This window comes from Felis catus, chromosome E2 (assembly GCF_018350175.1).
Source record: "Felis catus isolate Fca126 chromosome E2, F.catus_Fca126_mat1.0, whole genome shotgun sequence".
In the NCBI taxonomy this organism is placed as follows: Eukaryota; Metazoa; Chordata; class Mammalia; order Carnivora; family Felidae; genus Felis; species Felis catus.
In genome coordinates, this window is record NC_058382.1 from 1,360,554 (window position 1) to 1,374,902 (window position 14,349).

The following is a 14,349-nucleotide window of genomic DNA, read 5'->3' on the forward strand; positions in this document are numbered from 1 at the left end:
ATGGGCTCTTCCAACTTGGAAATGGGGATTATCTTCCTCATTCAGGCAGCAGTGGGGATCCTGGGAAATTCCCTCCTCTTCGGTGTTTATACCTTCACTTTGCTCACAGGACACAAGTTGAAACCCAAAGACTTGATTCTCAACCAACTGGTCTTAGCCAACAACTTGGTGCTTTTCTCCAAAGGGATCCCTCAGACCATGGCAGCTTTTGGATGGAAATCTTTCCTAGATGACCCTGGATGTAAAGTTGTCTTCTATGTCCACAGGGTGAGCAGAGGAGTTGTCCTCAGCATCACCTGCCTGTTGAGTGGCTACCAGGCCAGTAAGCTTCATCCTAAAATCTCTGGGGTGATGGGGCTCAGAACATCTCCAAAATGCATTGGCTTCTGCTGTTTCCTCTGCTGGATCTTGCATCTCCTGTTAAATATCTACACTCCAATGAAAATGACTGGGCCAGTGAACAGCAAAAACCTTACTTTAAAAAATATATTTGTCTACTGTTCTAAACTACCACAAGATAAACTTAGAGACTCACTAAATGCTGTCATATATTTTTATTTTGACGTTGTGTTTTTGAGCATCATGGTGTGGGCCAGTGGCTCCATGGTCCTTGTCCTGCTCAGGCACAAGCAGCGAGTCCAACACATTCACAGCCGCAGCCTTTCCCCCAGACCCTCCCACGAGGCCAGAGCCACACAAACCATCCTGATGCTGGTGAGCTCCTTTGTCTGCTGTTACTGTCTCTCTTCCATTTTGTCTCTTTGCATAGCATTTATTCGGAGTCCAAACGAGTGGCTAGTAAACATCAGTGTGTTTGTAGCATCATGTTTTCCAACATTCAGCCCATTTGTGTTCATCAGCAGTGATGTGCATGTCTCTCGGTTCTGCTCTGCCTGCTGGACAAGGAAAACAATTTCCTTAATCTGGTAAAACAGTTGTATATCTTTTGATCTGTGCAGATAAATCTATTTTTAGTTTCACCCTTCATTAAAATATACGTGACTATTTGGTGCTAGTTACAATTCTAGGAATCTGTGATATCCAGTGATTAACACCCCACTCTCATACAGGCATAGCAGAGCCAAAATAGATTTATACAGTATGCAATATTACTTACCATACACAGGCTGTATTCCGCAACTAAGAAGTTTAAGGTCCTTTACAGAGTATAGTGTATGAGAACTACCAAGTTTGCCAACATAAGTAAAATGTCACCTATATCTAGTAAGGGCTTCTCAATAGTTGTAATGTTTTTTCCCTAAACGTAAGTGAATGAGACTGTATCTATCAGGGAAAAGATCTGGAATGCCCCATATGGGGAATGTACATGCAACCTTTTTTTTTTTTTTAATGTTTATTTATTTTTGACAGAGAGAGAGAGAGAGCGTGAGCAGGGGAAGGGCAGAGAGAGAGGGAGACACAGAATCTGAAACAGGCTCCAGGCTCTGAGGTGTCAGCACAGAGCCTGATGCGGGGCTTGAACTCATGGACAGCGAGATCATGACCTGAGCCAAAGTCGGACGCTCAACAGACTGAGCCACCCAGGCACCCCTGTACACGCAACTTTAATAAACAACAAAACTGTAGTGTTTGTGGCAGAATACCACAGATCAGAGAAAAATTCTAAACTTTGTCCTAACAATGACAAAGGTCAATGAAGAGGTGTAGGAACATGTGTGAATCATCACCTTTGCTTTTTAGATGTCATTTAGTACATACATAATAAAATGTGTTTCATTTTAATAAACTTCCATTTGACTCCCAATTTTGGTTAAAATATTATGGTTTAATGGTTCTCAAACCTAGTGTGTTTCCAACCTTCAGTCACTGGCATTTATTTTAAACAAAAGGCAGGGACACCTGGGTGGCTCAGTCGGTTGAACATCCCATCTTGATTTCGGCTCAAGTCATGATCCCAAGGTCGTGGGATCGAACCCTGCATCAGGCTCTGTGCTGAGCGTGGAGCCTGCTTAAGATTCTCTTTCTCTCTCTCTCCACCTCTCTCCTGCTTGCACTCCCCCTAAAATAAAATAAACAAACAAAAGACAAAATTTCAAATATAAGAGTTCTTTTTTCCCCCACTGGCCTATTTTTCTCTATTTAATTCACGCTGTTTATATTGTCCTTAAGGATTTTATCTTATTTTATATTAGTTTAGTTTAGTTTAGTTTAGTTTAGTTTAGTTTAGTTTGAGAGAGAAAGAGAGAGGGAGAGCTGGGGGGAGGGCAGAGAGAGAGGGAGAGACAGAGAATCCCAAGCAGCCTCTAAACTGTGAGCACAGAGCCTGACACGGGGTTCAAACTCACAAACCATGAGATCATGAGATCAAGATCATCTTGATCATGAGATCAAGAGTCACATGCTTAACTGACTGAGCCACCTAGGCGCCCTGTGTCTTTAGGATTTTAATTCAATCTTTTAATTTTGCTGAAGAGTCCAGGCAATTTTACAACTACAGTAAAACCTTGGTTTGTGAGTAACTTGTTATGTGAGTGTTCCACAAAAGAAGCAAACATTTCTAATATATTTTAACTTTATAAACGAGCAATGTCTTGCAATACGAGTAGTACATGATGCCAAACGTTACATGATTACAACTGAACCAATGGTTCTCTCTCTCTCCCTCTCTCTCTGCAGGATTGTGGGTGATTGTCTCCCATGCTCAGATGCTCAGTCTCAGGGCATGGTATTTGGCAGAAATCAGTGATTTTTCAGAATGTTGGAAGTTGCCTACAACTGGTACTAGTGTATTTTTTGTCACTTCAAAGCACCTGTGGACAGTCCTTTGCTTCTCCATACAAGAGAAAGCTTAGGAAGGCTTTGCTTCATTCTAGGTCAGGCTGCCTGCAGATATAGACCCTTTCCTCTGCTGCCATATTGCCTTATATGTTTAATGTAACATAGTATATGACAAGAGTGTATTAACATTATACTGCAGTCAATATCCACGCGAGCATATACAATGACCCCCGTGCAGAAAAAAATTCCACTGAGCCAACAGACAGCAGTGATTCTGTTATAACGAAAGTTGTCCTACACAATAACTCTCCTCTCATCTCCCTCACACCAGCCATGAAGGTTTTCAAAGGTAAGTGCAGGTTGATTTATTTTTCTTTATATTTTGTATTATATTACAGTATTGTAATCATTTTTATTTGAATATTTTTGGGTTGTGAAATGAATCATCTGAGTTTCCATTATTTTTTTATGGAGAAATTCACTTTGATATACAAGTGCTTTGGATTACAAGCATGTTTCTGGAACAAATTATACTCGTAAACCAAGGTTTTACTGTTTTTATAGTTAATTTTGATAAATCCTAGGACTGAATGCTGTCTTCGAGAAAGTATAACCTTATTTATTTGCACACAGAAAATGACATTTAAAGGCCTCCTTAAGTCCAATTAATTTTTATAAAAATTTCATGAACTGTGCAACTCTTTCTTGAGCTCAAGTTTGCACAATAGTCTCTGATGAGGCCTTATCGTTCCCATTGTATCCATTCACACAGTCCCCGCTATCAGGTCAGGGTGTGTTTCTCTAAACCACCCTGATTAAATGTTTTCTAATTACCAGTCACCACTAACTTCTGTCTTCTCTAGTCCTAAGGTAATTCTTAGACCAATTAATTCCTGAATAGTTGATGAGAATACATTGTATCTATAACTGAGCCTTAGCCCAGGGACACCTAATCCATACAGTTGATCAACGAAGTCACAGAAGATACAGCAGTTTCCTTATCTGTGATGACCCCACCTCTCTGACTCAGGCAGATCCACCTCCCAGTGAGCTCTCGGAGACCTGTGCTTATGCCCGCCGCCCTCAGTTCCTTCCTCACCTGCATGTCTGTCCCCTGACCTTACTGGTCTGTATGCTCTATGGCAGATTTCATATTTTCTAACAGTGCGCCTGAAATTATTTTATCTTTATGGGTTTACTAACAATTTGCTCATACATACAAGCTAACTATCCTCATGTCCATCTGGAAGATGAGAAAACACATTTACAGCCTATGAACTCCAGCCATCATTCCACAGCACCACTCGACTCAACCTTGTTTGTCCAAGTTCCAGACCCTGTTTTTAATGGAAATACTTTGCTTCCAAGTAACTGATCATCCTGTTTCTGAAGTTGAATGGATCACTTGGGGAAAGGTGTTTCTTTTGCATTTTATGGACTGATCTGTGTTTCACCTGATTTTCAGCCAAGCAATCACTTTCTGGGTCTGTAAACACTGATAGGGATACTGATTGTGTTTATGTTTCATGCCTTGCCCCTCATGACAGAAGTCTCACTCAAGAGAAACCTGCTAGTTAAATCTAACATTCAACCTTTTTGGTTTCCCATTTCCTTTTTTTTTTTTTTCTCTTTTCAGCTCAGTGCAGGTTATGTATAATTCATCTCCATTAAATTCTTACATTTTATTTATGTTTTTTGGTGCTATAATTTAAGGACCACACTTATGTTTACCCCATTTTTTTCTTTACACTTTCATTGTGAAATGTAACATTACTACAGGGAATTATTATACATATATTATATATATGTATATATATTAAGTATATTTAGATTATATATGTATATATATTAAATATATATATTTAGAATTTAACAAATGTTCCTAAAATAGATACTTCCATATCTGCCACTGAGGGAAATACAAAGTATACTTGTAGTGTGCCCTGCCATGTCAAGTGCTCCATCCCAGACACGGTCTACACCTCCTCCAAGAGGAAAGCAACATCCAGATTTTTAAAGTTGGCATCTTTTGGACTTAAAGAAATTTTGAACGCTTATTCATTTTTGAGAGACAGAGTGCAAGCTGGGAGTGGGGCGAGGCGGGGGGGGAGACACAGAATCCGAAGCAGGCTCCAGACTCTGAGCTGTCAGCACAGCTCCCAACATGGGGCTCGAATTCTTGAACTGAGATCATGACCTGAGGCAAAATTGGAAGCTTAACCAACTGAGCCACACAGGTGCCCCTTTTGGATATTCTCAATAGTTTTCCTTACTATGCATAAATTCTAAAACTATAGTTTGTTTTTGTATACTATTGACATTTATATGAGTGAAATCATATATTATGCATTTATTTCTTTTGCCCAACCCATGTCAGTAAGATTCATTTATGCTGTTCAATGTGTCTGTATCATCCATTTTCATTGCTGTTGAGGGCACCACATTCCACTTTCCTAACGGCACACGGGAGAAAAATGAGGCAGAAACAAGTCAGCTGCAAGAGAAAGGGAGCAGGGGACGACAGTTTGGAAGGATGGTTGCCCCAAACTCCTCATTCTCGCATTTATTGGGAAAATCATATCATCAATAGACATCACAATTCATTACACTGTTTAAAGAGTGTTCTCAGGGGGAAAACAGAGCTTGTTGAAGCATGTAGCGGGAATAATCTATGGCTGAGCAGGCACAGTCAAAACATCTGATCAGACCCATAACAGGTGGTCATGGTCTCTGAGAAGGCGGAGAAGTACGAGCAAAAGCAGCAGGCGGCTGTCCACCCTGAGCGGGCCAGGCGTTCCCAGCTGCTCGGCTTCAGCATCAACCGCCTCCCCAGAGAGACATTTCATTAGATGTTTTTCTTAGAGCTATATTGTTTATTGTATAGTTCTAGTTAATGTTTTCCTCCAATATTATGTTTTAAGCATCACATTGATCTGAGGGCCCATTATACCGTATCACGATTTCTATTCTACAGTGATGGACCTTTGTATTGCTTTCACGTGTTGGGAGTAACAATGCAGCTGTGTAAGTTTTCGTCCATGTTTTGATGCATATTAGAACATATTTCTTTAGAGAAGTTCCCTCCCACACCAGGTTCTGTAACATAGTCTATCATAAATCAAGTGATTGTCCAGATGTATGTGGATCTCCTTCTAAACTCTACATGGTCCCCACTGATCTGTATGTGTAACTCTGCAAATATCTAATATCAAACTGTCATTTTTAGTTTTATAACAAGCCCTAATTTCTGAAGAACAATCCACCTTATCTTTTTTTTTCTTTACCTCTAAATGTGTCTTGATGATTATTTTTCCTGTGAATTGTAAGTTTTAACTTCTTTTTTAAATGTTTTTATTTATGTTTGAGACAGAGAGAGACAGAGCATGAGCAGGGGAGGGGCAGAGAAAGAAGGAGACACAGAATCCGAAGCAGGCTCCAGGCCCAACGTGGGGCTCGAACTCACGGACTGTGAGATAATGACCTGAGCTGAAGTCGGACACTTAACCGACTGAGCCACCCAGGTGCCCCGAATTGTAAGTTTTAAAAACCAACTGTCGGGGCGCCTGGGTGGCTCAGTCGGTTAAGCGTCCGACTTCAGCTCAGGTCACGATCTCGCGGTCCGCGAGTTCGAGCCCCATGTCGGGCTCTGGGCTGATGGCTCAGAGCCTGGAGCCTGCTTCCGATTCTGTGTCTTCCTCTCTCTCTGCTCCTCCCCCGTTCATGCTGTGTCTCTCTCTGTCTCAAAAATAAATAAACGTTAAAAATAAAAAAAATAATAAAAAATAAAAAACCAACTGTCAACTTCAACCAGAGTAACAAGAGTCAACAAAATAAAAACTTAAAATAAGCATTTCAGCACTTGCAACTCTTTCTCTTAAAACTATCAACCATACCAGAATTTACTTTGAAATTGTGTATGTCTACAAAATTATTTTTTTTTTAAATAGTAGAAAACATTATCAGGATATGGATTATCCTTACATCCCAGCCCCATTTCACCATCCTGCTTGTTTTTTTCTAATTTGAATATTAGTTTTTAAGAGTCATTATGGCAGATTCCTAGTCTGGAAAAAAAAAATTCCGAGGTCTAATATGCCCACAAATACATATATTTTTAAATGTTTACTTATTTATTTTGACAGAGAGAGATAGGGAGTGAGCAGAGGAGGAACAATGAGAGGGAGAGTAAGAGAATCCTAGGCAGGCTCTGCACCATCAGTGCAGAGCCCGATGTGGGGCTCCAACTCCCCAACCATGAGATCATGACCTGAGCCGCAATCAAGAGTCTGATGCTCAACTGACTGAGCCACCCAGGCACCTTTATGCCCACAAATATTTTGATTGCTTTTTCTTTCAAATGGCATGCATATTGGCTGAGGACATTTCTTTTGAAACTTTATTTACTACTTAGCCCATTCTATCTTTTCAAAATATTTTAAGGTTTTTTCAATTAACTTAATTCCAGTGTAATTCAGGTACAGTGTTATATTAATTTCAGGTGTACAATACAATGACTCAGCAGTTCTCTATATTTTTTAATGTTTTATTTAAACATTAAATACAGAGTGTGTGAGAGCACGTGTGAGAGGGGAAGGGGCAGAGAAAATCTCAAGCAGGCTCTGTGCTGTCAGTGCAGAGCCTGATGAGGGGCACGAACTCACGAGTCACGAGATGATGACCTGAGCCAAAATCAAGAGTTGAATGCTTACTCAACTGAGCCACCCAGGGACCCGTTTTGTTTCTTAAATTCCATGAGTGAAATTAAATGGTATTTGTCTTTCTCTGACTTATTTCACCTAGAATTATACCTACCCTTCAGATTCATCCATGTTGTTGCAAATGACATTTCATTCTTTATGGCTAACATTCCTATACATCCTGAAGATGTACACACACACACATACATATTATACACACACTGTATACACACACATCTTTATTGATCCATCTATTGATGGACACTGGCTATTTCTAGATCTTGGCTATTGTAAATAATGCTGCCATAAACATAGGGATGCCTGTATCTTTTCAAATTCATGTTTTCGTATTCTTTGAGTAAATGCCCAGTAGTGGAATTACTGGATCATACGGTAATCCTGCTTTTAATATTTTCTGTAATCTTCCTATTGTTTTCCACAACAGCTGCACCAGTTTGCATTCTCACCAAGAGTGCTGGAGGGTGCCTTTCTCCTCCACATCCTTGCCAACACTTGTTGCCTTTTGCTTTTCTGATTTTAGCCATTATGACAGGTGTACGGTGATAGCTCATTGTGGTTTTGATTTGCACATCACTCATTAGTGATGTTGAGCATCTTTTCATGTGTCTGTCGGCTGGCTGAGGATATTCTTGATACACATAATTTTTACTTCAACATTTTAAAAACATTTATTTCATGGTACATTTGCATTCACTAACTGTGGAAAGGGAAGAGCTCAAAAAGATTCTTGTTCCTCTATATTTCCTACTGTACATGTGCATAACTTTCTCCTGTCCTTGATTCTCCTTATTACAATGGGTCTAAACAGCATGTTTCCCTTTTGTAAACAGTCTCCCTCAGTAACTTCCTCCTTCTTTGTGTTTCATTATCTATAGGCCTGCTTCTCCTTTCATGTCTTAAGATGTTTGGCTTTCCTTTAAAATTTCCAATGGCTTTACCCCTTTCCAACGGCTTTTGAGATTTCCTCCATCTGGTATTTCTTTCTTTTTTAAATTAAGCTCTACACCCAATGTGGAGCTTGAACTCACAACCCTAAGATGAAGAGTCACGTGCTCTACCCATTGAGCCAGCCAGACATCCCTGCTATTTTTTAGTTGTACAGGCATTATCATTTATCCTATCTATATTGTGTTCTTTACCAAACCATTGTATTTGACGTCCAATGTTTCCACATATCACAACTTTTAAAGTTTACTTTTACTGTTTTTGAGAGAGAGCATGCACCTGCAAGAGCGCAGGAAGGGCAGAGGGAGGGAAAGAATCTTGAGCAGGTTCCATGCTCAGCGCAGAACCCAACACAGGGCTCGATATCAAAACCGTGAGACCATGACCTGAGCCAAAATCAAGTCAGATGCTTAACGAACTGAACCATCCAGGTGACCCAACCATCACAACTTTTATATTGTACTATATTACTAATATCCTCCTCACTTTGAAAACCACTACTACATTTTACTTTAGAGACATTTTAGTCTTTTACAACATATGTTTTTTCCAGTGTTATAGGTAGCCCCTTTTACAGTGGTTTTGGTTACAAGTAACTTTGAAAGGTAAGGCCAAACAATGCCTTCTTCACTAGATATGAAGAAACCAGGAAGTCAGGTAATGAAAAGGGGGGTGTCCAACAGTCAAGTAATCTTTCTGCAGTAGCAGCTGCTAGGTTTTGCTTGCCAATCTGCCATAGCTTTGTCTAGTAAGAAAACCACAAGGCCAAACGGATTGAGAAAGATTACTCCTCACATAGATAGCGTAAGAAAGCTGGCAAACATTCTGTCACCTCCTGCTATGCTTGTCACATAGGACACCACCAAACCAAAGGGACCAGATTATAGGCAGCATATGTAGTGGTACTGTTGCTGAGGAGCCAATTCAAGCCTGGATCTGAGCGGTTTTACATTCTTGCAAATGGACCCTAGGGAGGGAAAGATTAAGTGGAAATTTCCATGCCTCATAGGAACCAGGAAGGTAGTGAAACTCTCATACACTGATGGTAGGAAATATGAAAAGAAATAACCATTTCACATCAGCTTGGCAATTTCTTAAAAAGTTAAACATTTACCTACCCTATGCTTCAAGCATTGCACTCAGAGGAACTAACACAAGAGAAATGAAACATGTATCTGTATAAAGATTTATACGTGAATTATCATAGCAGCTTTATTTGTAACAGCCCAAACCTGGAAACCCAGATGTCAATTAACAGAGGAACAGAACGTCAGACAGCAATAGATTCACACCAGAGAATACTACTCAGCAGTGAAAGAACAAACTATTTTTTTGAATCTCTAATTATGCAGCATATATGAAACCAGAAAAATCCCAATCATCTAGAATTCTAGAAAATGTAGTCTACTGTAAAGGAAAGTAAATTCAGGTTTGCCCAGAGAGCCAGAGAGGGCGGGGAAGAGATTAATAACAAGCAGGAGTTAAATATGTGTGGGACTTATGTTTATTATCACAATTACGATGATTTCATGGATTATACTTGTCAAAAACTTATTTATTTATTTATTATTTATTATTTTTTTTAATGTTTATTTATTCTGGAGAGAGAAAGAGAGACAGAGCATGAGCAGGGGAGGCGCAGAGAGTGAGGGAGACACAGAATTTGAAGCAGGCTCCAGGCTCTGAGCTGTCAGTACAGAGCCTGACGCGGAACTCGAACTCATGAACCATGAGATCGTGACCCGAGCGGAAGCCAGAGGCTTAACCGACTGAGCCACTCAGGTGCCCCGTCAAAAACTTATTTATACAAAATACCAATTTATACACTTTAAATACGTGCAATTTACTTCATGTGCAATAACTTAATGGTTAAGCAATCATTCAAAATAAAGTATGGATCTCCCCCTCTTCATAAAAAATCAGGTTTGTCAACCCTCTACTATCTCCATCACCTCCTCTTTTTTTTTTTTAATGTTATATTTGAGAGAGCGAGCAACCATGGGGGAAGGGCAGAGAGAGAGAGAAAGAGAGAATCCCAAGCAGGCTTTGCGCTGTTACAGCAGAGCCCGACATGGTGCTCAAGCTCATGAATTGTGAGATCATAACCTGAGCTGAAATCAAGTGTCAGATGCTTAACTGACTGAGCCACCCAGGTGCCCCATCCATCATTCTCTGCTAAGGCTTTAGGAGGAATGCCTTACCTCAGGAATAGCAAATACTGTTGAGCAATGAAGGATGTTTCCGCCTTAGTCACAGAGGCCGTACCACTGGACTGTGAGATCTCCCGTCCCTATGCTTGTTCTCCTGCATGTGTAGTAAGTCTTCTAAGGTCAACAGCCCAGAAAGCCACAAGAATCCACAAAACCTTTATTTTCTATGCAAATGACCTCAGTTACTCAGGACACACAGGCCCGAAGGTACGTGCCCACCCAACACAGCCAAGCCACAGTCACTGCAGTAGCTATGGGTACACTTTTAGAAGAGGCACGGTCCACCTGTTTGCTGCAGGCTCTACCTCTCCCTGTCAACGCAATGTCTGTGCACCAATGACGGTATTCCCTGGGCTCTACAGCTTTAAGATCAGTGACACTACTTTACAAAACTCTAGACATCAGGGCACGTGGCTCCCCTGAAGGACCTGGGGAAGACAACTCCTCTTCACCATGCGGTCATCACAGAATATGAGCCATAAGCAAAGAAACTAGTCCCGGAAGCACCGGATACTGTCACCAGTGCCTGCTCGTCAGCGTGACCTCTGGGCCTGCAAAAAGACCTTGGCATTCAGGCTGCCAATCAGTTGTACAAAGCCTACAGTCTTTCCTTGGAGGCCACGGGCAACAGTGTGAACTAGGCCCGAACTGAAGAGCCATCCTCTGCCATTACACGGTCTCTTCTGAGGCGCACCAAAGTTTGGGACTCCCATACAAGCTGTTCACCCCTGCATGTTTTCAAAGCACCTGTTAGTGAATACAATCCCCAAGACAAAAGGTGGCTTGAACAATAAGGCCTTTTTTACTGCACAAACCATAGCAAGGTGAACCCGTGTACAGGTTGGTGACATGGAGACTGGAAAATCCATCACAAGTGTCATGAAAACAATGTCCATGAAGACAAATTTCCTCTTCAAGTCACCAACAGAACACAAATAAGGTCTTTTGGGAGAAAACTGGGTCAAGAATGTGACGAATTAAAGAGAAGGTAATGATGTCCCCCTAAAGGCTCAAGTTGCTCATTTTCTCCAGAGAAATCAGAGGTCTACTTCCGTAAATACCACGGGAGCCTGGGCATTTCAGACAGTAGAGTTCAGAGGACTTACACCACAGAAACTGGCAGTGACACAACCTCGGCAAGGTTAGGAAGAGTGGCTCCTGGAAGCTTCCCACATACCTGGAATATACAGGGAATCTTCCCTGTGGTGTTTTAAGATGCAGGAGTTCAACTTCAGGAAGATGTCTCCTTCACGAAGGCTCTCCTCCAATATCTTTATATCAAACAGGTAAACAGCCTGTTCCCTACACAGCCATGGCTTTGCTCTGTGTGAACTTCCCGGTGCCTGATGAGGGGAGACTTTTGGCTGAAGGCTTTCCCACATTCACTGCACTCAATGAGGTCTTTCTTCAGTGTGGACTTTTTGTGTCAAATGAGGTCACATCTCTGGCTGAAGGCTTTCTCACATTCAGTGCACTCATAAAGCCCACCTGCACTGTGAACATTCTGGTGCTCAATCAGAGCAGGCCACTGACTGAAGACTTTCCCACATTTGCTGCATGTATAGACTTCCTGTGTGGTGGTGAATGAGGTTAGGCCTTCGGCTGAAACCTTTTGCGCATTTGTCGCACTCATGAGGCCGTTCTCGGATGTGAATTTTTTGGTGTTGAGCAAACTGGGTGTCACTGAAGAATTCCCCATGATCCCTGCACTCGGGAGCCCTGTCTCTAGTGTGAACTCTGTTGTGCTGAATGAGGTAGGACTTGCGGGTTAAGGATTTCCCACATATCGGGCACTCATAACGTCTTTCTCTAGTGTGAACTCTCTGGTGTTGAGTGAGTCCAAAACTTTGGCTAAAAAGTTTCCCACACTCCTTGCACTCATAAGGCCTTTCTCCAGTGTGAATTCTACGGTGTTTAATGAGGCAGGAGTTGTCAGTAAAACATTTTCCACACTCACCACACTTATAAGGCCTCACTCCAGTGTGAACTCTCTGATGTTTAATGAGGCTGGAGCTATGTCTAAAGAATTTCCCACATTCACTGCACCCATAAGGCTTTTCTCCAGTGTGAATTCTCTCATGTACAGTAAGGGTAGACTTTTGGCCAAAGAATTTTCCACATCTGCTGCACTTGTAAGGCTTTTCCCCAGTGTGAGTTCTTTGGTGCTGAATGAAACCGAAGATATTGGTGAAGAATTTTCCACATTCATTACATTTATAGGGCATTTCTCCAGTGTGGACTTTCTGATGCTGCAAGAGGTTAAACCTTCGGGTGAAGGATTTCCCACATTCACTGCATTTGTAAGGCTTTTCTTGGGCATGGACACTCTGGTGTTGAGCAAGGGAGTATTTGTGGCTGAAGGCTTTCTTGCCTTCACACCAACTATGATGGCTTTTCCCACTGTGAACAGCTTCCCCACACATGGTGCTACTGTGAGCTTTCTGTCCATCACGACTGGCCTGGTGCTGGTGCTTGCCTGAACCGGTGAGGAAGTCCTTGTCGACCTCCCCACAGGTGAAGGACTCCCCTGGCACGTGGAACCTGCAGCTCTTCACAAGTGAAGCCCTTTTCAGGGGTTTCTCTACACTGTGCTGCTTCCCGTGCTGGTGAAGGTTTGCAATGAAACTGGTCCGTCTCCCACATGTGCCAGGTCTCAGCTGGGGATGTGTTCTCTGAGGCAGAGCCACACCCAAAATGTCTTTCAGGACCAGACCGCATATCTCACAGGGGTGTGCCTTCTGGGGATCTGGGCTTGCCTGGTGAGTCCTAACCTGCGACGCTCCTACAAAAGCGCTCTGCTCAGAAGGTGCCTCCCCATCCCCTGCTCCATGCCAACAACCTGCAAGCAGAGAAATTCTAGTGAAGCACACAGACACAGTAGTGGGAAGAGGTAGCACCATCATTAACATGTGTCCAATACACCAGTGGATGAGTTAATGGCACTGTTTCTGGGACAAAGGAGTTGGGGTCAGGGTCAAGAAGCTGCTTCTAAAGGTCACACAGTGGGGAGGCCTCACCAGGTGAAGAACACATGGTGGGGGCGTGGCACAGGGAGGAGCAGTAGGATCCACAGCTCACTCCTCTGCTAATGGCTCTCGGTAAATCCTTGCCCGTAACTGTGCAGAAGGGCGCACCTGGGCCCAGGAAAACCAAGTGTAAGACAGCTGGTGTTTAAGAACCACATGAGGATACATGCACACCCCACGATATGGTAAGTACAGGCCAACATGACAGAGTGCTGCAAGGGAAGCAATAAGAGAGGGGCTCAGAGAAGGGGGAATGAACCAAATTCAGAGCAGAAATGACAACTCAGCAAGTGTCAAGAATGGGGAAGGAAGTAGAAATGAGGTGGCCAGTGGCACCAGGACTTGAGCAGAATAGGACAGGTTTCTGGTATCATCTGAACACAGCCCTGATCAGCCCATCTTGTCATGGCTGGAGTCACGTTGATCCTGCGAAGCACCCAGGCCTCTCCTCCCCAACCTGGGGTTCAGGAACTAAATAGGACCTGCACAATTCAAGTCCTAAGGGAAAGGCAGGATAGATGAGTGGTCTGCACAGGCCCAGAGCAACTAAACACATAAGAGACCACAGGAAAGAAAATTAGTATTACCAAAACAATCCTCAGAGGAGGACCCTGCAAGAACTGCCACAGTCCCCGTGAGAACTGACCATGGCAGTGTCCACAGTTCCTGGCACAGGCAGGGACAAGGGAATGTCCTCACTTACAGGAAGTG

General features: G+C 42.4%; 2 protein-coding genes across 7 annotated transcripts in view; one reads left to right on the plus strand and one right to left on the minus strand.

The window, feature by feature from the left end:
* On the plus strand, positions 1-930 carry FELCATV1R4 (vomeronasal 1 receptor felCatV1R4). Its single transcript, NM_001167476.1, is given in 1 exon segment — positions 1-930. A coding segment is annotated over 1 exon segment (930 nt).
* Positions 540-14,349, minus strand: part of LOC101097855 (zinc finger protein 501-like) — a 27,744-nt gene continuing 13,934 nt past the window's right edge. For 4 of the 6 annotated variants that reach the window (XM_045046792.1, XM_019819033.3, XM_019819030.3 and 1 more), the window contains one exon: positions 10,749-13,451. In XM_045046792.1, coding sequence (XP_044902727.1) covers positions 12,124-13,451 — 1,328 coding nt within the window. In that variant the 3' untranslated portion in view covers positions 10,749-12,123. Of the gene's footprint in view, positions 897-10,748; positions 13,452-14,349 lie in introns of those variants that run through there. The other 2 variants (XR_002149697.3, XR_002149696.3) reach the window with 2 other exon arrangements.